Raw genomic sequence first — 21,032 nt, forward strand, 5'->3', positions numbered from 1 at the left:
CAATGCATCTCTTTCAGGGAACGTGTTTCTGCTGCCCTCAAACACTGACAATAGTATTTGAATACCTCTCTGTGTATTTTTGTACAAATCAGCGGGTATGCTCCATACATACATAATGGTGAATCTACAAATGAGTGAAAGGCAGAAGGTCCCATTTAGCAAGTTTCTGCAATCTCTCGGGGGTGTTTACTCAAGCAAAGTATCACCTCCAATGCTCTAATGTAGGACATGATAATTTCACAGTTTTAAGAGGCTAGAAGAACTAGAACTTAAAATTGAATATTTCACAAGTTCCAGAGTACTTCTGAAAAAATGGAGCATACACTTAAATAATTGAGATAATGACTCAATTTCCAAAATCAGGATGGTTTGAGAAAACTAAAACGGATTATGCTTGGCTGGCATAAATTTAATCTTCAGGGATTTGCTCAGGGTAGCTGTGAATGAAGTCTCGTATCTCTCTTCTTCCAGCGTCCCGTAGGATGAGCGGGCTAAAGACTCCCAGCCTTCCTGAGGTGTGGAAGTGCACAAAGGCCTCTGCAGCTTTTGATACGCAGCAGAGACTGAGCAGGCCCTGGCACCTCTTGGACACAATGACGGGTATCGTTCTATTTACTCTTTTGCATTGTGCCCACTGAAATGGGCTCCTGATGTGTGACTGAGGGCACACACCTAAAGCACATTTTTTTAAAATAGTTTGTTGTTTCCTGAATTGTTTTAATACATATTATTTCAGCTGGTGAACAAGAGCTTTAGGGTATGTAAAATTAACATAACCTTATGGTTTTCTTACAAATAAATCTAAAAATATAACAGAATGGTCAATAAATCAATGGTCTGCTTACATGAGACGTTTTGGGCCCCAACTCTTTCAAGTCTCAGGATTATCTAATCAGAATTCCGTAAAAGAAAAAACAAAGACATTAGTGTGTCTGGACTATGGTGAAAATTAGGTGTCAAGTCCAGAAAAAAATTCCTATTTTCAGTTTAGACAAAATATGATAAGAAAATGCAGATTTTGTTGAAACTGGGAATCATTCTATACCTGTACCTCTGAATTGTTTGTAAATACATGGTACCATTACCAAGGCAGTGCTGGTAGGCACCCAGAAGATCCCAGCAGTATACAGTCACCATGTATTTGGGTAAATATACTAAATCTCATTGTGAGACCTGCAAACACCTCTGCGCTTCATAAATCTTAACCACAAAAGTCTATTTTTCAGCAACTGAGACTTAGTTTTGTATGGTAGCTGTGCACAATAAATCAGATTTTACATCAATTTAAGATCTTTTCTGTGATCTTCATGTTCAGCAGGTACTCAAGTTGTAGAGAGCTCAACAAGATAAACAAACCAGGTCACTTTAAGCATACTTATTTGCCAAAAGTGAGGTGCATGCTTGATACGCTTGCTGAATTATAGTGTATTGTCTAAATACTTCAAATATTTTTCAATGCACTTGTTACAGATGGCATGCAAATATTTGGAAAGTAGTCAGGGATTTGGCAAAGCACGAGGAGTAAACAATCCAATGCAGGGAAATACTCAAAGCTTAATTTTCTAATGCAATCCTTGCTTGTCCCTTGCACCCTCAACTTTTACATTAGTTGATTCAATCACTACTGCAGCCGAAAACCATTGTTGGAAGGAAGGTGAAAGGAAAGGAGGGGCAGTAGTGTTCTGCATGAGCCCTGTGTTACCTCAGCTCACAGAGAAGTTCTGCAAATACCAGTCTGAGGTTAAGTAGCAGGAGGGCATGGCTGTCAGGGCAGTGTGGAGAGGCGTATAGAACCTCTTCCTTTTGGCTGCAGTGAGCTCTTAAGTTATCTCAGGTAATCTCATTAAAAGGCACTCTTGGATTGCAGCTCTGCTGCAGCCAAGTTGTATGAACACTGGAGCAAAGCTGGGGGCAGTACTACTACCTATGGAAATTCAACTTTTTCCATCTGAAGCTGATAGAATAATCTTTATTGTGTGCAGACATGACGGGAAAACTTGGCTGGCATCTCAGTACACTTAAATGCAAAGTCATTTAGTAAGTAATGTCCCACTTGAAGACTCCACGAAACAGTATTAACTGAGAAAGTTATCTGTAGTAGCCAGCCAACTGAATAGGAATCAACTAAAATATGAGGAGCCATCACTGTAATGGAGTGACTAAGAAAACAAGTGCTGCCCTTGCCCTTACCAGCAAGGAAAATGATTACAGCAGTACTAACAAGACTGGTCCTTGTATACTTTTAGAAACAACGGACAGTGAAGTAAGTAATGTTTTAATCGGGAACATACAACATGGCCTTCTCCATGCAGCAAGAGCCTGTGGAACTAGGGAGCACCTCCAGAAGGCCAAATGCTTTGAGGGATTTTTGAATGCCTCAAGGTTTTGGTCCATGATTAACTATGGCACACCACGCTAAGGAACCCCCTAGCGTGGAGCTAGAACTGTTCTCTGGTGTATACCCCAAATCAAACTGTCTGGCTTTAGATATAGTATTGCCATCAAGATTCTTATCCTTGGGGGCCTAGAGGCCACTTCCCCTTGCAGCTTTTAAGGATTACAATGGCAAAAGTAGGTCTAATGCAGATTCATGTTACAAATGTTCTCCCACATGGGATATAGGCATTCTGGTCCTCATTTTCTGTGCTTCATCCCTTGACAGTACACTGCACGTCTCAGTCTTTCATTGAAACAGTGCTCTCCCACTACCACACTTCTGAACCATTAGTAGACTCTTGTACAAGATCCTTGCTGGTTATTAATTTGTATACTTAATGTACATTTTTACTGACAATTCTAAGAATGAATAAACAGCTTTTTAATCTTTCCAAAGAGACACACATAATCCAAAGAATCCCCAAACTCTTTCCTGATACACCTGCGTAGGCAGAAGTGAGACTAATAGCTACAAAGCCTCATCTTAACATTCCTCATGAGTCCTCTTCTGCAGTGAGAATATACTTTTTCCCCCACCCCCTTGACTCAAGGAACTCATTTGATTACAGAAAGTCACCTTGTTTCAAAAAGGCCATAATATTTTACTGGTTGATAAGTTATTTTAATTACCTTGGTTTGTCTTACTTCTGCAGGTATTAATTGTTTTCATAGGAGTATGGCCAATTAAAAACGGCCATACCCGCAATTCTATTTCTAGATTATTAAATGCAAGTATTCCAACGACAGCCGATTGAGAATGACACCAAGTCAAAGTTTTGGCTATACTTTTATTTACTTCACGTACTATGAACATATACATTACATGCTACAAAAAAATAAAAAAAGACTTTAACTGTCAAGAAAGTGGATAGTGTCCAGCCGATTGAATGACACCAAGTCAAAGTTTTGGCTATACTTTTATTTACTTCACGTACTATGAACATATACATTACATGCTACAAAAAAATAAAAAAAGACTTTAACTGTCAAGAAAGTGGATAGTGTTATAATACAATGGCACATGTTCATATTTTTCTTCAAACTGGTTTGGTTAGAATCCTTCCCCAAAACCATTAACAAAAATGAAGTGTTTTACTCTTAAGATGATTAGAAATATTTGCATTATTAACAATACAATTCAAACAGATTAACAAGATTTAACCAGGTCAAATATTAGTAAAAAGGCTGGGGTTTACCAAAATGAAATATATATTAAAAAACCATAGCAGCCAGTTGTACTTTTTAGTGTGATATAATGTATAAATGCACCAGAAGAACACAGTGTAATTGAGCATTCTGCTTTCACGGTGTATTTCTAGAAATGATTATTCTAGTTCTAACACCTGCCTATGCACAAGAGACCAAAACCACAGCCAAGTAGAGACAAAAGATTGTGACCAACATTCTTAGCAATGATTTTTTTGCACGCATCGGGGAGAAGGGAGGGAACAAATAGAAGAGGATAAACAAAGGCCACAAAAGGATTAAATCTACATGTTCATGAACATATGTTCTACCTATTTTTCTTTAAGAGCTTGATAAGTTGAAATGTCTATTTCGTCCAAATGCAAACATACTCATTTCTATCACCTATGAAACAAAATCACATTTCGGCTTAGAACTGAATAGTGGAAAACAGTCGCATTAATGTATCAGTTGACTAAGAAAAACTGCTTGACAAGAACTTAGGATTCTAGTGCAACAGCAGCTATTAAGACTCCTCTAGTTTCTTTTTTTTTTTCTTTCAAAGTGTACAAATATTCGCAATTTATACAGTCTTAACAAAACCACATCTACAAAGTTTGCAGGGTATTTTCTAGTTAATTCAATTTATGTCTTTCATATTAAAAAGGCAAGATTTGCATAATAAAATTCCTTTCAGAAAAAAGTTCTTTTGGTATCTTAAAGTAATTGCTGATTGGAAAGGTACATAGAGGTACATAGAGACTTTCATTAATTGCAATTGGAAAAAATACTTCAGAACAACTGTGTTACTCTAAGAACACACAGTTCATTATGTTTCTTTTGCAATACCTGAAGAAAAATATAAGCATATATGGGCAACTGATAAACTCAGTATTAAGTCTGTTATTTAGTGTGCAGCTATTGAAAAAAAATCAGTCATAGTAAATATCAAGGTCAGAGGAAAAATACAAATTAGCCTTAATGAAACCACTGTGTTACAGAACCTAGAGTTAGTTTCTCAATTTTTTTCCTCAAAGTAGATTTTGTACTAAGCTAGAAGAGATCCCACAATCACTGGCATATCACCCTAACCAGAATAGCAATCCAAGCTAGAACAGTACTGCAATTCCTTTCTCACCATTCTTCTTACACCACTGTCACAACTGTCAGTTTTCTAATAATTTTCAGTAGTGCTCATGAGATTGGTGATGGAAAAGTATGATTAACGTACATTGGCGTTAGTCTACAGAATTAATGAGTGCCCATTACCTGAAAATTAGTCAGACTTGCTGATGGATTAGTTTTGAAGTAAAACAACTAGTACTTAAATATAACAGAAATATTATCGTTTCCAGCATGTTACACAGTTCTGAGGTAAAGTGTTACCAGTATTCTGTTGTACAGGTCGGTGCCTTGCAGCTATAGGCTTTGCAGTGGCAACTAGCCCTCGCAGCATTTACAACCAATGAGCCGTTCTAGTCACGTGGTTTGTATCATCCAAAAATAACATTTTCAGTTTGATACTATTTGAAAAACTGTTCTGTGTGGATTACACTGCAGTCAAAGTTACAAAATTTGTTTGCTCATAAGTTTGGTCACTAGACTGCTGTGTTTGGAAAACAATCCAGGGTACAGGCAAGGGATAGTTACTTCAGTGTTTAATTTCAGTTTACAAAACTTACTGAATCCATTCTGATTACACTGCAAAGTTACAAAATTTGTTTGCTCATTAAGTTTGGTCACTAGACTGCTGTGTTTGGAAAACAATCCAGGGTACAGGCAAGGGATAGTTACTTCAGTGTTTAATTTCAGTTTACAAAACTTACTGAATCCATTCTGATTTATGTTAGAGAAAACCAGATAATTAGAAGAACAGCCTAAAAAAAAAAATCAAGCAGTGCATAATACCACCTATTCAATGCACTGATTTGCATTACGAGCTATGAAGCCATATTTACCCTATTATGCCTTTTGAGAATCAATCCAGAAGCACACCAGTATTTTCCATTAGTTTATTAAAAATAAAATCCTCATGAATTCACTATCAAATATTTTACAGATGGGAATTGAACCAGAAGAGTCCCCAGAGTAACTTTAAAATAAAAGTAATATTTTCTTTGTCAGTTCACCATGTTTGACACTGATTTGTACTGTAAGAGTATTGTACAATAGGAGTATTGAAGAATTGTAGAAAAATTAAACTGGCCCTATATAATTTAATTTTATCGGAAAGCAGTGTCAATATTTTAGTATATTTAGTGAATCAAACACTGCTTTAAAGCTATGCATTAAAGTGCTATGCACATATTTTTCAGCACTGATATGGATGTTTACACTTCCACAAGCCTTATATTTGTGGATAAAAAGATATTGGTGTGTTAATAGAAATCTTAATTTAAAATCAGCTGCTATGTTTGAAGCATCAACAGTACTGAAGAAATCAATCTAGTCTCCACAAACTTCTAGAATTCCAAAGTTGATTTGATCTGTCATTTACCGTTAAGATGGTAAGCATCTGTAAATCGTAAGACTGTCCCCAATGGGCTCTACATGAATCTGTACTGTGCATAGTTAACTGACCATGCAAAGTACTATATAGCCTTTCTAGGACAGAGAATTAAGGATGGAAAAAAAAAAATGGAGAAAGCTCCAGGATAAATTTGTGAAATTTCTATCTATATATTGAATTGTCTAAGGTTGATGTTCATTGCCTGAGGAAGAAGCAACGTAAGCAATAGGACCGGAGAGAGCTATAAACTTTATCGTAACATCTACGTTACTGCTTTCTCCAACTGCTGCTGCTGGCAAGGTCCAGTCTGCTGTGCACATGGACATAAGCAGGCATTACAACCTATAATCATGTACTAGTTCTGCCACTTGACACACAAGTTATCTACTGTCGTACCCTGAATTACATGACCCTTGATTAAGGAATGGTGGTGTTCAGTCCCAGGGGTTTGCAGGTTATCAGAATGCTTATACAAGCAATACTGCTTTCAACATCTGTCGGAACATAGTCTTGATGGCATCTGCAATAAAAACAAGTTGAGATTGTTCCCATCTGTAAGCGCAACTGTTGAGCCACACTCAGCTGAAGTCCTCGTCAGGATTCTGTTGATCCAGCAGGCGGACATGTGTGAATGGAAAGTGACCACGTCTGCCATTACATTCTCCTTCCCACTGACCACTCACGTTAATCTTTGTGACCTTTACCAGCTCACCGACCTGCAGGATAGGAAATAAGGAAGTGTTACAATTCCTAAAAACACATAGGATGAGCTGCTACCCCTCCCCTTTGGTGTCAATCACCCAAGTGTACCAGATACATTCCTATAAAAAAGTTTTAGTCTTGACCATTTTTGATACGCCAGCCTACCACCCAATGTTATTTGTTCCTGAAGAAAGTATAGAGAGAAAGAAGCATACCTAGATTAGGTGAGAACTACCTAAATCGAAGAGCCTGCAATCCAGCACCGATCTTTCAGAGCACTCTTGGGACTTGACATCAGCTGCTATCACAATAAACGCATCTCTCTGAATTGACAGAGGCTTGCACTCTGTACTGCATCAACAACCTCACTAATGGAGGGAAGGCTCGCAGGTGTACAAAGTGAACACTAATATGCAAGCTAAAACGGCTCCTCAATTTTGAAACTCCACTAAGTGCTTTTCAGGTAGTATTGAAAAAGTTCTGGATAAATGGGGGATATATATATATATTTATATAGCCACAGATTATAAAACACTGGGAGAATATGTGGGGGAATAAGAAGCAGTGCCATAAGGCTGCTCTGTTCTTTGAGCATCCACAGCTAGCCACTACTAGAGGCAAGGCCAGATGATATTTCAGTCTCACCCACCATGGATTTCTCACATAAATAAATTCCATGGGTTTAGTAAAGACAACTGATGCCCTCTCCCTCTTATACATGAATTGTTTGGCTAGAAAAATACTGGTTACTGTGGACCTATGAAACAATATGCTCTAGTTTAAATGTATCCAGTTCTAATGGACTACACTAAATAAAAGCACAGTAATATATCTCGTATTCTAATCTCCAACCTAATAGTCACATAATCAATTCTAAAGGCATTGTCTCCCTTGACAAAGGTGGAAAACTGCACAGCAGTCGCTTTCCCAAGGCTGTGCAGTCATGTAGTTCAAGTCGGGGCCACAAGTCTAGGCCTAATCAGTCCCCAACTCTGTTGAATCTTGAAGGGTACTTTAAGTAGCACTTATATAACCTAACAAAGCACAATTTACATTGTAAAGACAGTCACTGGAGAGTTAATAAATGCAATATTGAAAAGCTGTCTACCCATTTCTACCCCTCTGTGTAGAATTTTATCAGTAATTTATTTACAAGTAACATACAACCGTTTTCAGAATTCTTCCCAGGTCACAGATGGAGAATGCTTTTGGGACAGATATACTCTATTTTCTTTCACTTAATACTGTAAATAAACTCTCAAGGAATGGCCACAAGCCTTACTGCATTTCATCCAGAAATTCATTGAATATACAGTTACTAGTTTACACAGATGCTCATCACTGTGTTCCAAATTCATCCAAAACAGAATCTCATTATTCTCACTTTCCAGGCAGTGAATGAAGAACAAGGAAAACAATTTAAGATGTGACGAATCTCCATTAACTTTACAGGTTTTAATCACTTGCAATTTTTTGCCAGAACAGCTTTTAACAGTTCGTAAATTCAAACCACTAAATGGACATTTAATTAAGCTTCCATACCTCTAATGATTACTTATCTGGTAATGAGAGGCACACTCGGGACTCTTGCTGTAGCTTTATTTTCTCCTTTTGTACTCATTAGTATAGACATTTTAATGAATCATATTTTGAAGAAAATCCTCTTATGTGTTTGCTACAGGCAAAAAGGAAGCCTTCCTCGACTACTGAATGCTAGTTTCAGCTCTTTAGCAATTTAATCATGCAGAATGTATAATTTTGCTACTGCTAATAATCACTGTGGGGTTGTACCAATAAAAATACTCTGTTGACCAAAACAATACATCAGCCATAATTTAACAAGGATAAGATTAAACATGACAATACTAGAAGCAGAAAATCTTATTTCCTAATCACAACCATTACAAGAATGCTATCCTAGATAACTTTAAATTGCTTCAGACCTGGATATAATCTACCTATCAGCCTTTAACAGAAAAGTCTATAACCTCCAACCTACTAGGAAAGAAAAAGCGCAAGTTGCACTTAAGCTTGCTATCTGTAAGTTATTTTTCTTAGACTGATGGCCTCTCTGCTCTTATTGAATATCACCCACTACTTTATGTTCATATAGAGTTTATCCTGGATACAGTATGACAAACTCACCTGCAAAAGGTGGGTTCAACAGTGCAATGATAGTGAGTTAGAATACGGGATGCTTGTGACACTCACTCACTCCCAGAAGCATCCTGTAGCTGTTTGTTTGGTTTTCAGGGGTGTTTCAGGGTCATTGCAGCAAAGGGACACCCATTTATGAATTCTCCTTACTATAAGAAGCTACACTAAAAAATTTGCATTTCAGTAATTGTTAAAAGAGGAAAGACCTCTGAGTTTAAATATTCCTTTTTACCATTACAGTAATTCCATTTAGTGACCACTCTCGCTTTCTGATACAATCTTCCATTCACTTTCATTTATATGTATCTTTGCATTTCATTTACACACATATATATCTATATATCTTTACACCTATCAAAACAGGACTGACTTTAAGTAAGCATAGGTCATTTCACAAATGCTATCTTAATAACATTATTCCATTAGTTCCTTAAATAACTTAGATCTTTCTAGATCTGCTTTGAAACTCTGCATATTAATCTATAGTTCAAATACTCTCCTGAAGACAATACAGAAAACCTTTTAAAAAAAAAATTACTCCTTATTGCAAGTGCTGGAATTTTAAAACATTTAGACTAGAAGTGGACTCTCTGACTTCTCCTCACTTTTAATGTTAACTTATGGTATCATTAGTCTTATTGTGCATCATCCCACCAAGCACAGCACCTCAAGAACAACACTGTACCCTGTTACAAAGCCAGATTTGTCTCAGTCTTCAGAAGTTTTAAAACTAAACATATCCCATATGCTTCAAAGCAAAACTGAAGGTTCATGTGAAGACTTCTGTATGCTGTGGTTTTATTCCAAGTACTCCTCTTTGGTGAGGTCAAAATGGCAGAGTTCTGCTACTGTTACAAAGAAAAAAAATAAATTGATCGATCTCAGAGTCATTCACCACATAGATCTTCCCTTTTTCTCCTCTCTTTTCTCTTAATTAATATAGACTGACAACTCCCTGAATAGGTCCAGTTACAAGCAAAATAAAAGTTATCTTCTCCTGCTGAATCTTTTTTCCATAATACAGCACAGCCTTTATTAGAACATCATTTGCTCTGCTCCTCCTTCCTTGAGCTCTTCAAAACCATGTCAGTCTTAAAATAATAGAACAGTACAGATACTCTGTTTGCAGTTTGGGCCAAAAATGTTTGATGTTAAGAATCTATTTTCCTAAGAGAAACAGTGGGATCCACCCTCATGCATGAATATTGCCAGATTTAAGGATAAGAGTTTTCATTTGGAAAGAATCCCGCTTTCTATATTTATAGTCATTAAGAGGTCTGGGCAAAAATGGACTGATAAGATTTACATAATGCTTTCTACTAAGTTATCTAAGAAAGAGATCTCTAAATAAACAGAGAAGGAACGCCATGAAGTGAAAGGGAATGTGAAAAAAGGAGACAACAAGAAACAGTACTTTGATAGACAGGATGAAGAAAAACTTGGAGAAAGTGAAGTGCATATTGCTATTTTTTCCTGTACAGACATTGAAAGCAACTCAGTAACACTGTGATTTGAAATGATAAAAGCTGCAAAGAAGGAAGGCCTACTAGAAGCAGCAATAAATGGCTCACATTTTAAACCTAAAATTTCCCAATATTATGTACCGAATAGAGAACCACCACTATTATTGCATTTCTTAAATGTAGAGCTGTAGCATGACAGGAATACATCATCCTAACCAAGAGGTTCAACATGTCAACTAGTAAGTATTTAAATAAGTTTACAAGGCCTACAAAGGCCGTTGTTCTAATACAAAGGTAGAAAGACACTATAAATCTTACATCCTTACACAGACAGGCAGCGCCTACGCACTTCTCAATTCCCCCTCCCAAACACTTCAGCTATCCAGCCTAATCATGAGTCAGTAAAAGACACTAGCGGTGCAAGCTAGCTCAGAACAGAGAGATGTTCTCCATGAAAGTACACTCTCTAAAGCACAGCGTACTTGACAGACCATGTGAGTTTTAGTGAAGAGGATTGAACTAACAGATCAGCCATGGCACTCACAAGCTTTCTTCAGTGTGTAAAGGATTTTGCTTTCACTCAAAGTTGCTTATGATGGCCTGGATTATCAGTATTTTCTCACTCTCTCTATTTCACTCCATGCTACCAAACTGTGAGTTGGCAGTGTTGTGGGGCTCTGCTTTAAGCGAAATAAAATGTACAGTTAAGCTTAAGAGAACACTAGTAGCACACTAATAAATAAAAGCTTAAAAACAAAATCCAGAAGGAAAACCAAAAAGTTTTCATAAATATGCCACAACATAATATCCAGTGGCTCAAAGAAAATCTAACATCTGGTAATTGCAACAGTCCACAATGACATTCAGGAATATTTCCAAGCTCCAGGAGGTGGCTGGGTGAAGGGAGTGAGAAACAGAGGGAAAGAGACAGCATTTTAGGCTGTATGAAGTCTGAAGGTTAAAATCTTCGCACGTTTCCCCAAAATCTGGTGAGTTGGCATCAATTTCTATACATGCTTCTCAACCCCAAAATTTATGTTCTGTATCCTGGCTCTCTTTTGATTCAGAAATATAACAGAACATATAGTAACTCAGAGTATATTTACATTGTTCCCTAGACAAATTTTTACCTACACCAGGGAAAAATTTCACCTCTCCCAGGTTGTACATCAATTATCAGATCTGCAGAATGTGCCACATTTGCCAATTCTGTACTAAAGACACATACCTATAGTTGCCCCATCACTAAAGTGCCTTTTGTGCTATGCACGATTAAACGAAGTGTTTGAGAGTGAAGAGGAGATGCTCTGACTCAGCACAGAAACTGTTTTTTCCCAAGTACTTAAAATGTTATATAAACAGGAAGTCAATTAGGTATCAGGAAATTCCAGAGCCTTTAGCTCAAAGAAAGCCTAGATTAAAGGATATAATTTACATATCATCCTAAGGCAAAGGTCTGCCACTGAGAATACCTTAGTCTCAATTTCCTCAAATGTAACTTGGGGGAGAACTATCTGATGTGTAGAGATAGAGCACTCTAGTCTCCTTTTTAAGAGGGAAAAAAATCAAAAAGGACATGTACAAGTACTTGATCATATCAGGAAGTGAATCAACCTTAGGGAAACTTACTGCTTTATTACAAACCATACTCCATCAATCACTGCTTTACACGAGACCTCCCTAATGAATTGTAATGTATGTTCCTGCTTCACAAACTAAAAACCAAAGTAATCTGCCTGAGGTCAAGATGTTATGATAAAACCCTGTGTGTGATCATCATCATCATCATCTCAGTCTGTATAATTTTGAAGTGACTATCAATGTTTCCACTGATCACTTTTAAATTGCTGACAGATTGAAAAAAAAAAAAACCAAACAACAAAACAAACCCAGCACATCTTTTAAAGATTGGGGTGAGGCAAGCAACGTTGAACACAGTTCAGACACACAACTTATGAACTGCTCCCTCTCCCTCCCCCCTAAAATAAAGACTTCAGAAGTGAAAACACGGATGGGGAAACACTTATGTTAGTGATGTTTGACAAAGACATGATATTGGTTCAGTAACCTAAACATGCTATAATAATCAAACTCTAGTCTACAAGTGACTCTAGTCACTTATTCATTCAAAAAAAAAAAAGCTTTTATCCATAACTTATCAATCATGATGTAAAACCAGTATTACAATGCTTTTCCCTTTCTTATTCCTACAAAATTATAATGTGATTGAAAGGGAAATCCCTTGAACAGATCTCTTCTTTCTAAGTTTTGCCCATTATGTACCTCCAAAGCCAAGGCTGTCTTGTCGTAGGCATTAGGGACTCGCTTCTGGATAACCCGGGCATAAATAGGGCCATTCTGAAGGTTAGGGAGCGGAGTGTTGATGCTGGGCTGGGCATAGGGCCCTGGCTCCGGCCCACCCAGTGGTTGTGGGTGGGAACTATCCTGGTTACCTCCAATCAGAGTAGATACTGAAGCAGAGGAAGGTCTATACTTCTCGACGTAAGGAACAGGTATCATTCCCCTCTTTCCTTCGCTGTCTTCTGCATTCCACCATTGCTCTTCAGGTTTATCCCGGATTCTCAGTATGTCTCCTTTCTTAAATGGAAGATCTTCTTCATCATTTCCATTAAAGTCAAAGAGAGCTCGCACATACTCAGCTTCCTCCTGCCTGAGGATAACACCACTATTCTGCCTGGATCGGGAAACTGGTTCTATCAAGGTTGTAGTGTCCAAATAGTGTATTTTGTAGAATTCCAGTAAAGATGGCAAAGAGTCAAACTCTTGGTCACCTATTCGAAATCTGGTGGGATTCAACCCTGAAAGAAGAAGGCAATATGTCAAAGAGAGCATACAACAGTTACAACTGTAAATTAAACATTTGAGAAGACAAAGATATTTACAGATAAGTAATTTGATATTGAATTTGGTCATCTTTAGATCAACATTCATCATATTCAGCTCTTCTGTGATAAAAATGTTCAGTACATCTGAGTTTCTCAGGAGCCTATACAATTTTCAGTAACAGACAATTCCCTTTTTCCTGTTTTATACTCTAATCTAGAAAGCAAATGAAATTTCGGTACAATTTCAAGTAAGTAATTTTTTTTAACTCTCTTTTGCAGTTCAAAGTTATTTCAAAAGGACAACACTGCAATAATGGTTATTTACCTGTTGTAATGTATCTTGGGTTAAAGGCATGGACACTACAGAAAACTGCTTAGCACAGCAGCAAACAATTTATGTGAATGAGCAAATGAAGTTATTTTTTCATTTTGATAAAAGGTACCGTTAGAGAAAATTATGTATATTTTATGCAATGCAAAGCAACAACATATGTTTTCATAATGGGTATAATTCAGTCTTTTAATCTCAAGTCTTGTAGTTTCTTTGCCATATTTGTCAGATGGAGCCTAAGCTATAAATCTGAACTTCAAATACATTAAAATACAGATGATGTTCATATTCAAGTCATTAGAAGTATCAAAGTGCAGATATCCATTTCAGTTTTCAATCTGTGCGCTGCACTTTTTTCCATTTTATGTTCTTCAGGCTCAGCTGGGGAAAAACATACACATGATGTTCTATTTCCACCATGCACCATACACTGTGTAATCAGTTATGGGAAGAATTGTGGAAGGCTGGGGGAGGGTAGTGGAGAGGAAAAGATTTATGCTTTAATGAGTAACTCTTTTAGGAAGAAAGAGATGCTTACTTTGCAAGTCTGTGTCTCTGCAGGGAATATCTAACAGTTCCGAGACTTAGCTCTCGAGTACAAAGCTAGCAGAATTCTTCAAGCTGTCACTGATCCAAAACCTCCTTCAAAGTAGCACTGTCAGCATGGAAAGCTAACATTACAAGTTCTTTGAAGAGAGCAAAAAGGGGTTCTAATAGAGAAAAGGCCAGATTCAATAAGATCAACATAGACAAACACCTGATAAATAAGTTTTGACGTATCCTGAAGGAACATAAAGATCAGTGAAACTGGTTACAGGAAATTCAAAGAAGCAGAACTAAGTCATCGGAAAATGCACATTTGCATGCATTAACAACCCTGAAAGACATTCAAAAGAAATCAGCACAAATGCAATGAGCCAAAACCCAAAAGGAATACCCTCAAAAAATTACAACAAAAACAAACCACATACTGGCATCATCAAGAGATAAGGAAGCTAATGTAAATATCAGTACGAAATATGAACCCAGCATGGAAAGAGAAGATTCCACCTTACTCTCCCAAAGTATAATGCTGAAAAGATGCAAAACCCTCTCAACTTTTGTTGATGAGATGTAACTTACAGCTCTAGACTTAGCAACAACTCTGGAATTTCATCTCAGTGGCAGTTCTCAGCCCTGTGGTCTCACAGGAGATGACTTCTGGCTGGACAGGCAGCATCCCTACAGTACTTCAGAACAGCTTAAGCATATAGTATGATCTGGGAATGCTGCACTTCCGCTAGCATTAGAAGTGGGAAACCATGCTTTGTAACAAGTGGTATAGACATCAAGTTTCGGACAAACCTGGTGACAGAAACACGAGCTATATTTGCTACTATTTTAGATATGAACCTTTAAGGATCAAGGCTCATGTAGAATCTTATGTCAAAAGCAAAAGTCGTAGAAACTTTAAGAGGACCAGGGCAGCACAGGTCTTTGAAGTCACATGGAAAAGACTGAATCTCAGGTAAGTTAACTGACATGGAACTTATTTCACATGACAGAAATCTAGAGCCTGAAACACTAATTCACCTTTGTAAAACCTGCTACAAACTGACTCAGGAGGCTGAGATCTGTCTCTCCAGCAAAGTAAGCGCACACAGAAAAATCATAAACTCATAGGAAATGAGCAGTTCAACAGTAACATTCATCAGTCTTGTCAGCACCAAAATCATCACTAGGACGAACAAGGTTTTTGTGGTGTCTTTTTTTTTCTTCTTCTTCTTTTGAACAGGTTCACCCTCTTGAATTAATGCATAACAGCCTCAAACAGCTGCCAAATGTACCTGAATAAACCCAAAGTTGGACTCTAAGAGGAAAGTCCACTGGAACCTTATGTATGGGGAAGAAGTGACTGAAATCAGTGTACTGTATCCTGGAAAATCATATTCTAAAAGACATTTTTCACAATTGAAGAAGAATGAGAGAATATAGAACCTCCAAATACATTCTAGGATCAGAAAGGTCAATGCAATCCTTGAAGGGACAGGTAAGCAGCAGAAAGGAGAGACATTATCTTCACAAAGAGAACACTCCCAGAATACCACATGCACTTCCGATGCTTTTGTTTTAAAAAAAACTAGAAGGCAGCTACAAAAATCGAAGGCCTGGAAAACCTCTCTGCAACAAGAAATCTACAAGCTTAATCCAAATTAATTACCAAAGAATATAAAGGCAGCAACCTGGTCACCGTCTGGAGAATTTACATAGAAGACTTCTAAATTCAGTTAAAATAGGCATAAAAAGGACAAAATAGTTGAAAGTCACAGGTCGGAAATAAAATACAACTACACGTTACCAAGCACACGGTAAACTCTCCCTCAGTTTAAGTCTTTTGTGTATACTCTTGTTCAGCTACAAGGTAATGATGCTCACTGACGTAGCAGGGAAACAATTCTATTCACTATGGGCTTTGAAGTTTTGTCGTTCCCTGGTATAACAAAATTCAAAGATTAACAGATTTCAGGCTCAGAGGAATTCTTCAGCTTCTTGTTTGAACTGCAACACTTCTCATACCTGTAGGCCAATGAAAAAATTAAGGCAAGATCTACCACAAGAAAAAGTTACAGCAACAAGGCAAGTATTTTTTGGAGAAGTAGAGCTGTTTTCATTCATGATTCTGGGACAGTTTTCTTGAAGGCACAAGTTTGAGCAGCACATTGTCCACATCTTCTGAGGACTCTCAGGAAGAGGAGAAGGCGTGTAAAGGTAAGTCTAGCCACTGGAGGAACTTTAGTCACTTCCTATTAAAGTTGGACAACCGGAGTACTAGAAATTCTCCTCCCTTCTCCCCAGCTCTGCACACCCGACGGAAGAATAGCTGCTCAGCTCGCACCTCTACCGGCAGCACTACTGGGCTCTGTAAGATGACTCCTTTGAATGAGAAGCACAAAGGGCTGAGTATCATCTTTCTTACTTATTCCATCCTAGCTCCATCTGTACTAGGACTTAACCTCATTCCATCCATTTCAGCATGTCAGAACAGCTAGCGAAACCTCTGCTCTCAGGAAGGTGAGGAAAGAGTTAAAATACAAATTGACCCAGAATTAAAGAAAGTTTCAAATCTGGACCCTGTCAGTTTTCTGTTTATGATGCATGTTCCCTCCTGACAAAGCACTTTTAAACTGTGTTGGCTTCATGTCAGTCTGGAAAAGATTGCTTAGATATGTTTTAATATTATACAGATACTAGAGAAGTAGAGGTATAAAACACCTAATATTCTACTTCTTGAGAGTGCGGGCAGGTGGCATAACCACAAAGCAACTTCTCACTTTCTCAGACATCTCAGGGGTTTCACATTTCTCTCTTCACTCCAATTGTGTTAGTGCCACTAGGCAGTTTTCTCTTTATTCCTAAGCTTTGGTAGGCTTTCCTTTTCAGTGCAGGGAAGACCTCACAGAAATATGGGTTTTCATTTTTGCTTCTAGATCTAGTCTGCAGGGGTACCCCCCCCTCCCCCCCAACTTATAAAGCATGTTTTGGGCAAGAAAAGCTGTTCTTATCATGCAGGGTACTGAGACACAAGGCTCTCATTTCAAAGTAAGACATCACAGTGATGTAAGCCAGTTTCCTCCTGGAGCATATGGGAACTCTGCTATGAAGGCATCACATTCCAGCCTCTGTGTTTCCCCCACCCCCGTAGGGACACCTTTTTTCCTTGTTCTTAAGTACCTCCCTACTCATGCCTGAGCAAAACAAATAAGTACCCATGAATGTTCTACAAAAACAGTAAAACCCAATTCACTGGCTCCTGAGAAGACCTCTAAGCATACCAGGAGAATATTCTTACAGAAGTTACATATTGTCATTTCTGCAGATAATCAGAGGATTAGAGAAAAGTAGATGTCTAATCCATACGCTTTCCAAGCTTCCAATAGTTTGCATTTTAAGACCTTAAAATAAAAAAAAAAACCAACACAAAAAACCCCCAAGTGTCAGAGTTAAATCATACCGCTCACACATATCTAAAGCCATTTCATATAGAGCTGAGTATGGCTATATCGTTATGTAAAGACTATACGATTCCAGGAAGTACAGTCTGAATTTTTTTAAAATCACAATGGAAGTGATTTAGAAGCGTCATGTTCTTAAAATGCATACTTAGTGAAAACACCACCTTCTACACTGTATCTGTCATACTTTCCTACTTTAGAGAGACAAATTTTGCAACTCTAAGGTTTCTGGCTTTATTACACTGTACTTTCAATAGTAAGCATATCTTTCTTTAGATATTTTAGGCTTTTTTTTTTTAGTGCATATCATACATTTCTACCACGGACTCATATGTCAAATTACAAACATACGATGTATTTAAATATTTCCTCTATTGTCCATTACCATGCTAACGCCTGCATGGAGTACTTTGTCTTGTTTGGGATTTCTTTAGGCTGTGACTGTGATATTTGATCACAAAGGATATCCTAATTCCGATTAAGTCTCCATCTCCACTGGAAACAGTGTTTTTCTTTCCCATAATTCAGAGATTTATCCTATTTTCTTTTAATGGCCTTAAAACATTTCAGGAAGACGTATCTATTTTGAGAAGTTCTGTTAAATTCTTTTTTCTTTATGCTGAAAAGTCACCTGCAAGAAGTTAGAAACTGCAGCATATCAGGCAAAAGGCAAATGTAACAAAAGGTTAGCAAGTTTTATACTTCAGAAATGGAAGAAAGTATCATGTTTTTGTGACACTGTGGCTTTTTATATTAGGGAAGCCAAAGCTCCACACCTCATTCATTCTGAATTGAAGCTAGGTTCCTAGTATCATCTGCACACAGCAGTGTTAAAGCAGTCATGAATTGCACACACACTTACGGAGACTAACAAAAATCAACCTAAGAACCTGATCTGGCATATTTAGACTTCCCAGTGAGAAGTGTGCATTTGCCAATGAACTGCTAAAAAAACCCTATACCATACAATTAACATAGTGAAGTTGTTCTTCCTAATGTTTTAGCTTGACCACGATAAATAAGCATGACAATTTGTAAACATTTACCTCATTTTACTGCATTTACTGCTTCCCTAGCCAAACATGAAATCACCTTCTATCTTCTACCAATGTTTCTATCTCCCTCCCATTGCAGAACATCTGCCCCCACTTACTTTCTTCTGAAAGAAAAACCTAATTACACTTTAAGTGTAATTTAATATACATACAACCCCGCACGTTCTTTGGTTTGAGTGTGAAAAGAGAGCAATATCAGCACAGAGGCATGATTTATTTAAAACTACTAAAATCTCAGCATAGGAGTATCCCTGGCACAGGATACTACCCTCATAACACCCAGGAGGAAAAACAAACAAACAAAAAAGAGACCAACCAAAACATAATTATACTTTTTACCATATATTAAGCCTACTGTGCCAACAGCCTACGCAGCTACAATAGCAGCTACTCTTCTAAAACAGATAAACATTTAAAACAGAAGAGAATTACCTAACGGGCATTTAGTGATTTTTAAAAAGAACGCAAAAACTCCAGAATGTTTTAACACCCATAACATCAGCCAGCCCATAGAATGCCACAAAGCGTTACTGAGCTTAAGTATGTAACATAATAAAAACGTTAGGATGGCTATGTACTAAAGCGATATCACAATAACATGAAAATCACTGTTTTTTCCGAGATGAGAACAAAACAACTGCCCAGAAGCGACAGGCAGACATACTCCAGTGTTTTTCATCTCTACTGTCTTTAAAATCCTATTAGGCTGGATTCCACAACAAACCATCCTGGCAACTTGTTCTGCTCTACGTAACACCAGTCATGCATTTCAACAATTCCCGCATCAAGCCTCCGTAAACCTGTGGCAATAAACCTCTGTCTTCACAGAGGTGAAACAATGGGGAATCCACCACATCTTGTGCCAAACCATTTTACTACCCACGGCAGTAATGACTTCCACTTTACTTCCAGCTGAATTCAGCCACCTTTAACTTCTACCTTGTGGAGCTTTTTGTGACTTGAGTGCACTCTGCAGCTGTAGTAGGTTCCTGGGATAAACACGATGACTTCAGGCTTTCCCAAATTTGCCAGTTTGAAATGTTCCCCTGAGCAAGGGAAATTGCTGTAAAATGGTGCAAACCTACTGGCAACAGTTTTGTTTTTTCTTAGATTATCTCCTTCTTAGTCAACTACAGTCTGTGCAGAGACTGAAAAATCCTTTCCATAACAAGTATTGTTGCATCTTCCCAATATAGGTCTCTTATTCCAACCATAGATCTACATCAGAAAGTGACTGTCTCTGTAGCAACTCATATACTGTTTACTTTCTGCCAAATAATTTAACCAAATCTCTTATTGCATAGTTTACTACACTTCAATTATGTAGCGGTTCCTTTCTGAGATGCTAGCAATACGCCCACATTGTTTTGCGAGGATTAATATCCAAACTTGAGTAGTTCGCTACCAACTTCAGTAATGCCCCCAGCAGGGATACTGCTGCCTTTGTATTACCCGTTCTTACACATCTAAGGACGCTGCACTGCTGGGGGCTCTCATTCATTTAGTTACACTTGTACTTGCAGAAATACTCCTTCTCATGGTACAGTTTTCCCTCTGACACAATCACTATCCTCTGCTCTATAAGCGTTACACTTAAACACATTGTTTTCATATTAGATGCTAGGTTGATGAGGAATAATATCAAACCTTCCCTTTCAACACAACAGGTGAAAAAAAAAAAATTGAACTTCACATCTGGTTTAAAGGAACAATTGCCTTCACATTCCTGAAGAGTTCCCACTACTTAAACTACCCACATAATACTTCGATTCGTGACTTGAAATTTAGCCTCACAGCCTGCCTTCTAATGCAAAACTATCTTGTCAGAATTCACTTTTAGATGACACTTCCAAAGAACCGTCCCCTGGCTGAGATGACACGCAAAATCTATTAACTAGAGTTAACTGGTTTATGAAAATAAAAGAACGTGCGAGCGCTACAGCTGTAGGATCCTTCAGGAGGGCTGCAATAAGCGCTCAACTCCAGTATATGTTTAACTATGATATTAGGTCGTTGGAAGGCAGGTGCAGACAGACGGCTCAGCTCGGTCAGTAGCCCCAGCTGCAAAACGCGACTTAATGCCACTACAAAGAGCTTCACGACTTGAAACACCGCCCGGGAGGAGAGCGGAGCCGCCCGTGGGGAGGCGCAGACCGGGGCTCGGCTGCCCCACTCGCCCTCCCCGGGGCGGCAGGGGCTGGGGGTCACCACCAGCCCTGGGGGTCACTCACCCGGGGCCCCAGGGCCCTCGCCGCCGGCCCGCCGGCCTCCCGCCGGCCCCAGGCTGTTGACGATGTAGTGCGAGACGCGGGGGGTCTCCCGCACCCAGAGGACGGAGGCGGCGGGGGTGGGGCCC

General features: G+C 38.3%; 1 protein-coding gene across 1 annotated transcript; it reads right to left on the minus strand.

Moving 5' to 3' along the window:
- Positions 1-5,619: 5,619 nt before the first annotated feature.
- Positions 5,620-21,031, minus strand: CRK (CRK proto-oncogene, adaptor protein; the record flags this gene model as incomplete). Its single annotated transcript, XM_009287622.1, has 3 exons — positions 5,620-6,846; positions 12,736-13,271; positions 20,908-21,031. Coding segments are annotated over 3 exons (798 nt in total), but the record flags the coding sequence as incomplete, so codon positions are not given.
- Position 21,032: the final 1 nt, after the last annotated feature.

The sequence above is a fragment of the Aptenodytes forsteri genome, unplaced genomic scaffold (assembly GCF_000699145.1).
Source record: "Aptenodytes forsteri isolate BGI_AS27 unplaced genomic scaffold, ASM69914v1 Scaffold188, whole genome shotgun sequence".
Lineage (NCBI taxonomy): Eukaryota > Metazoa > Chordata > Aves > Sphenisciformes > Spheniscidae > Aptenodytes > Aptenodytes forsteri.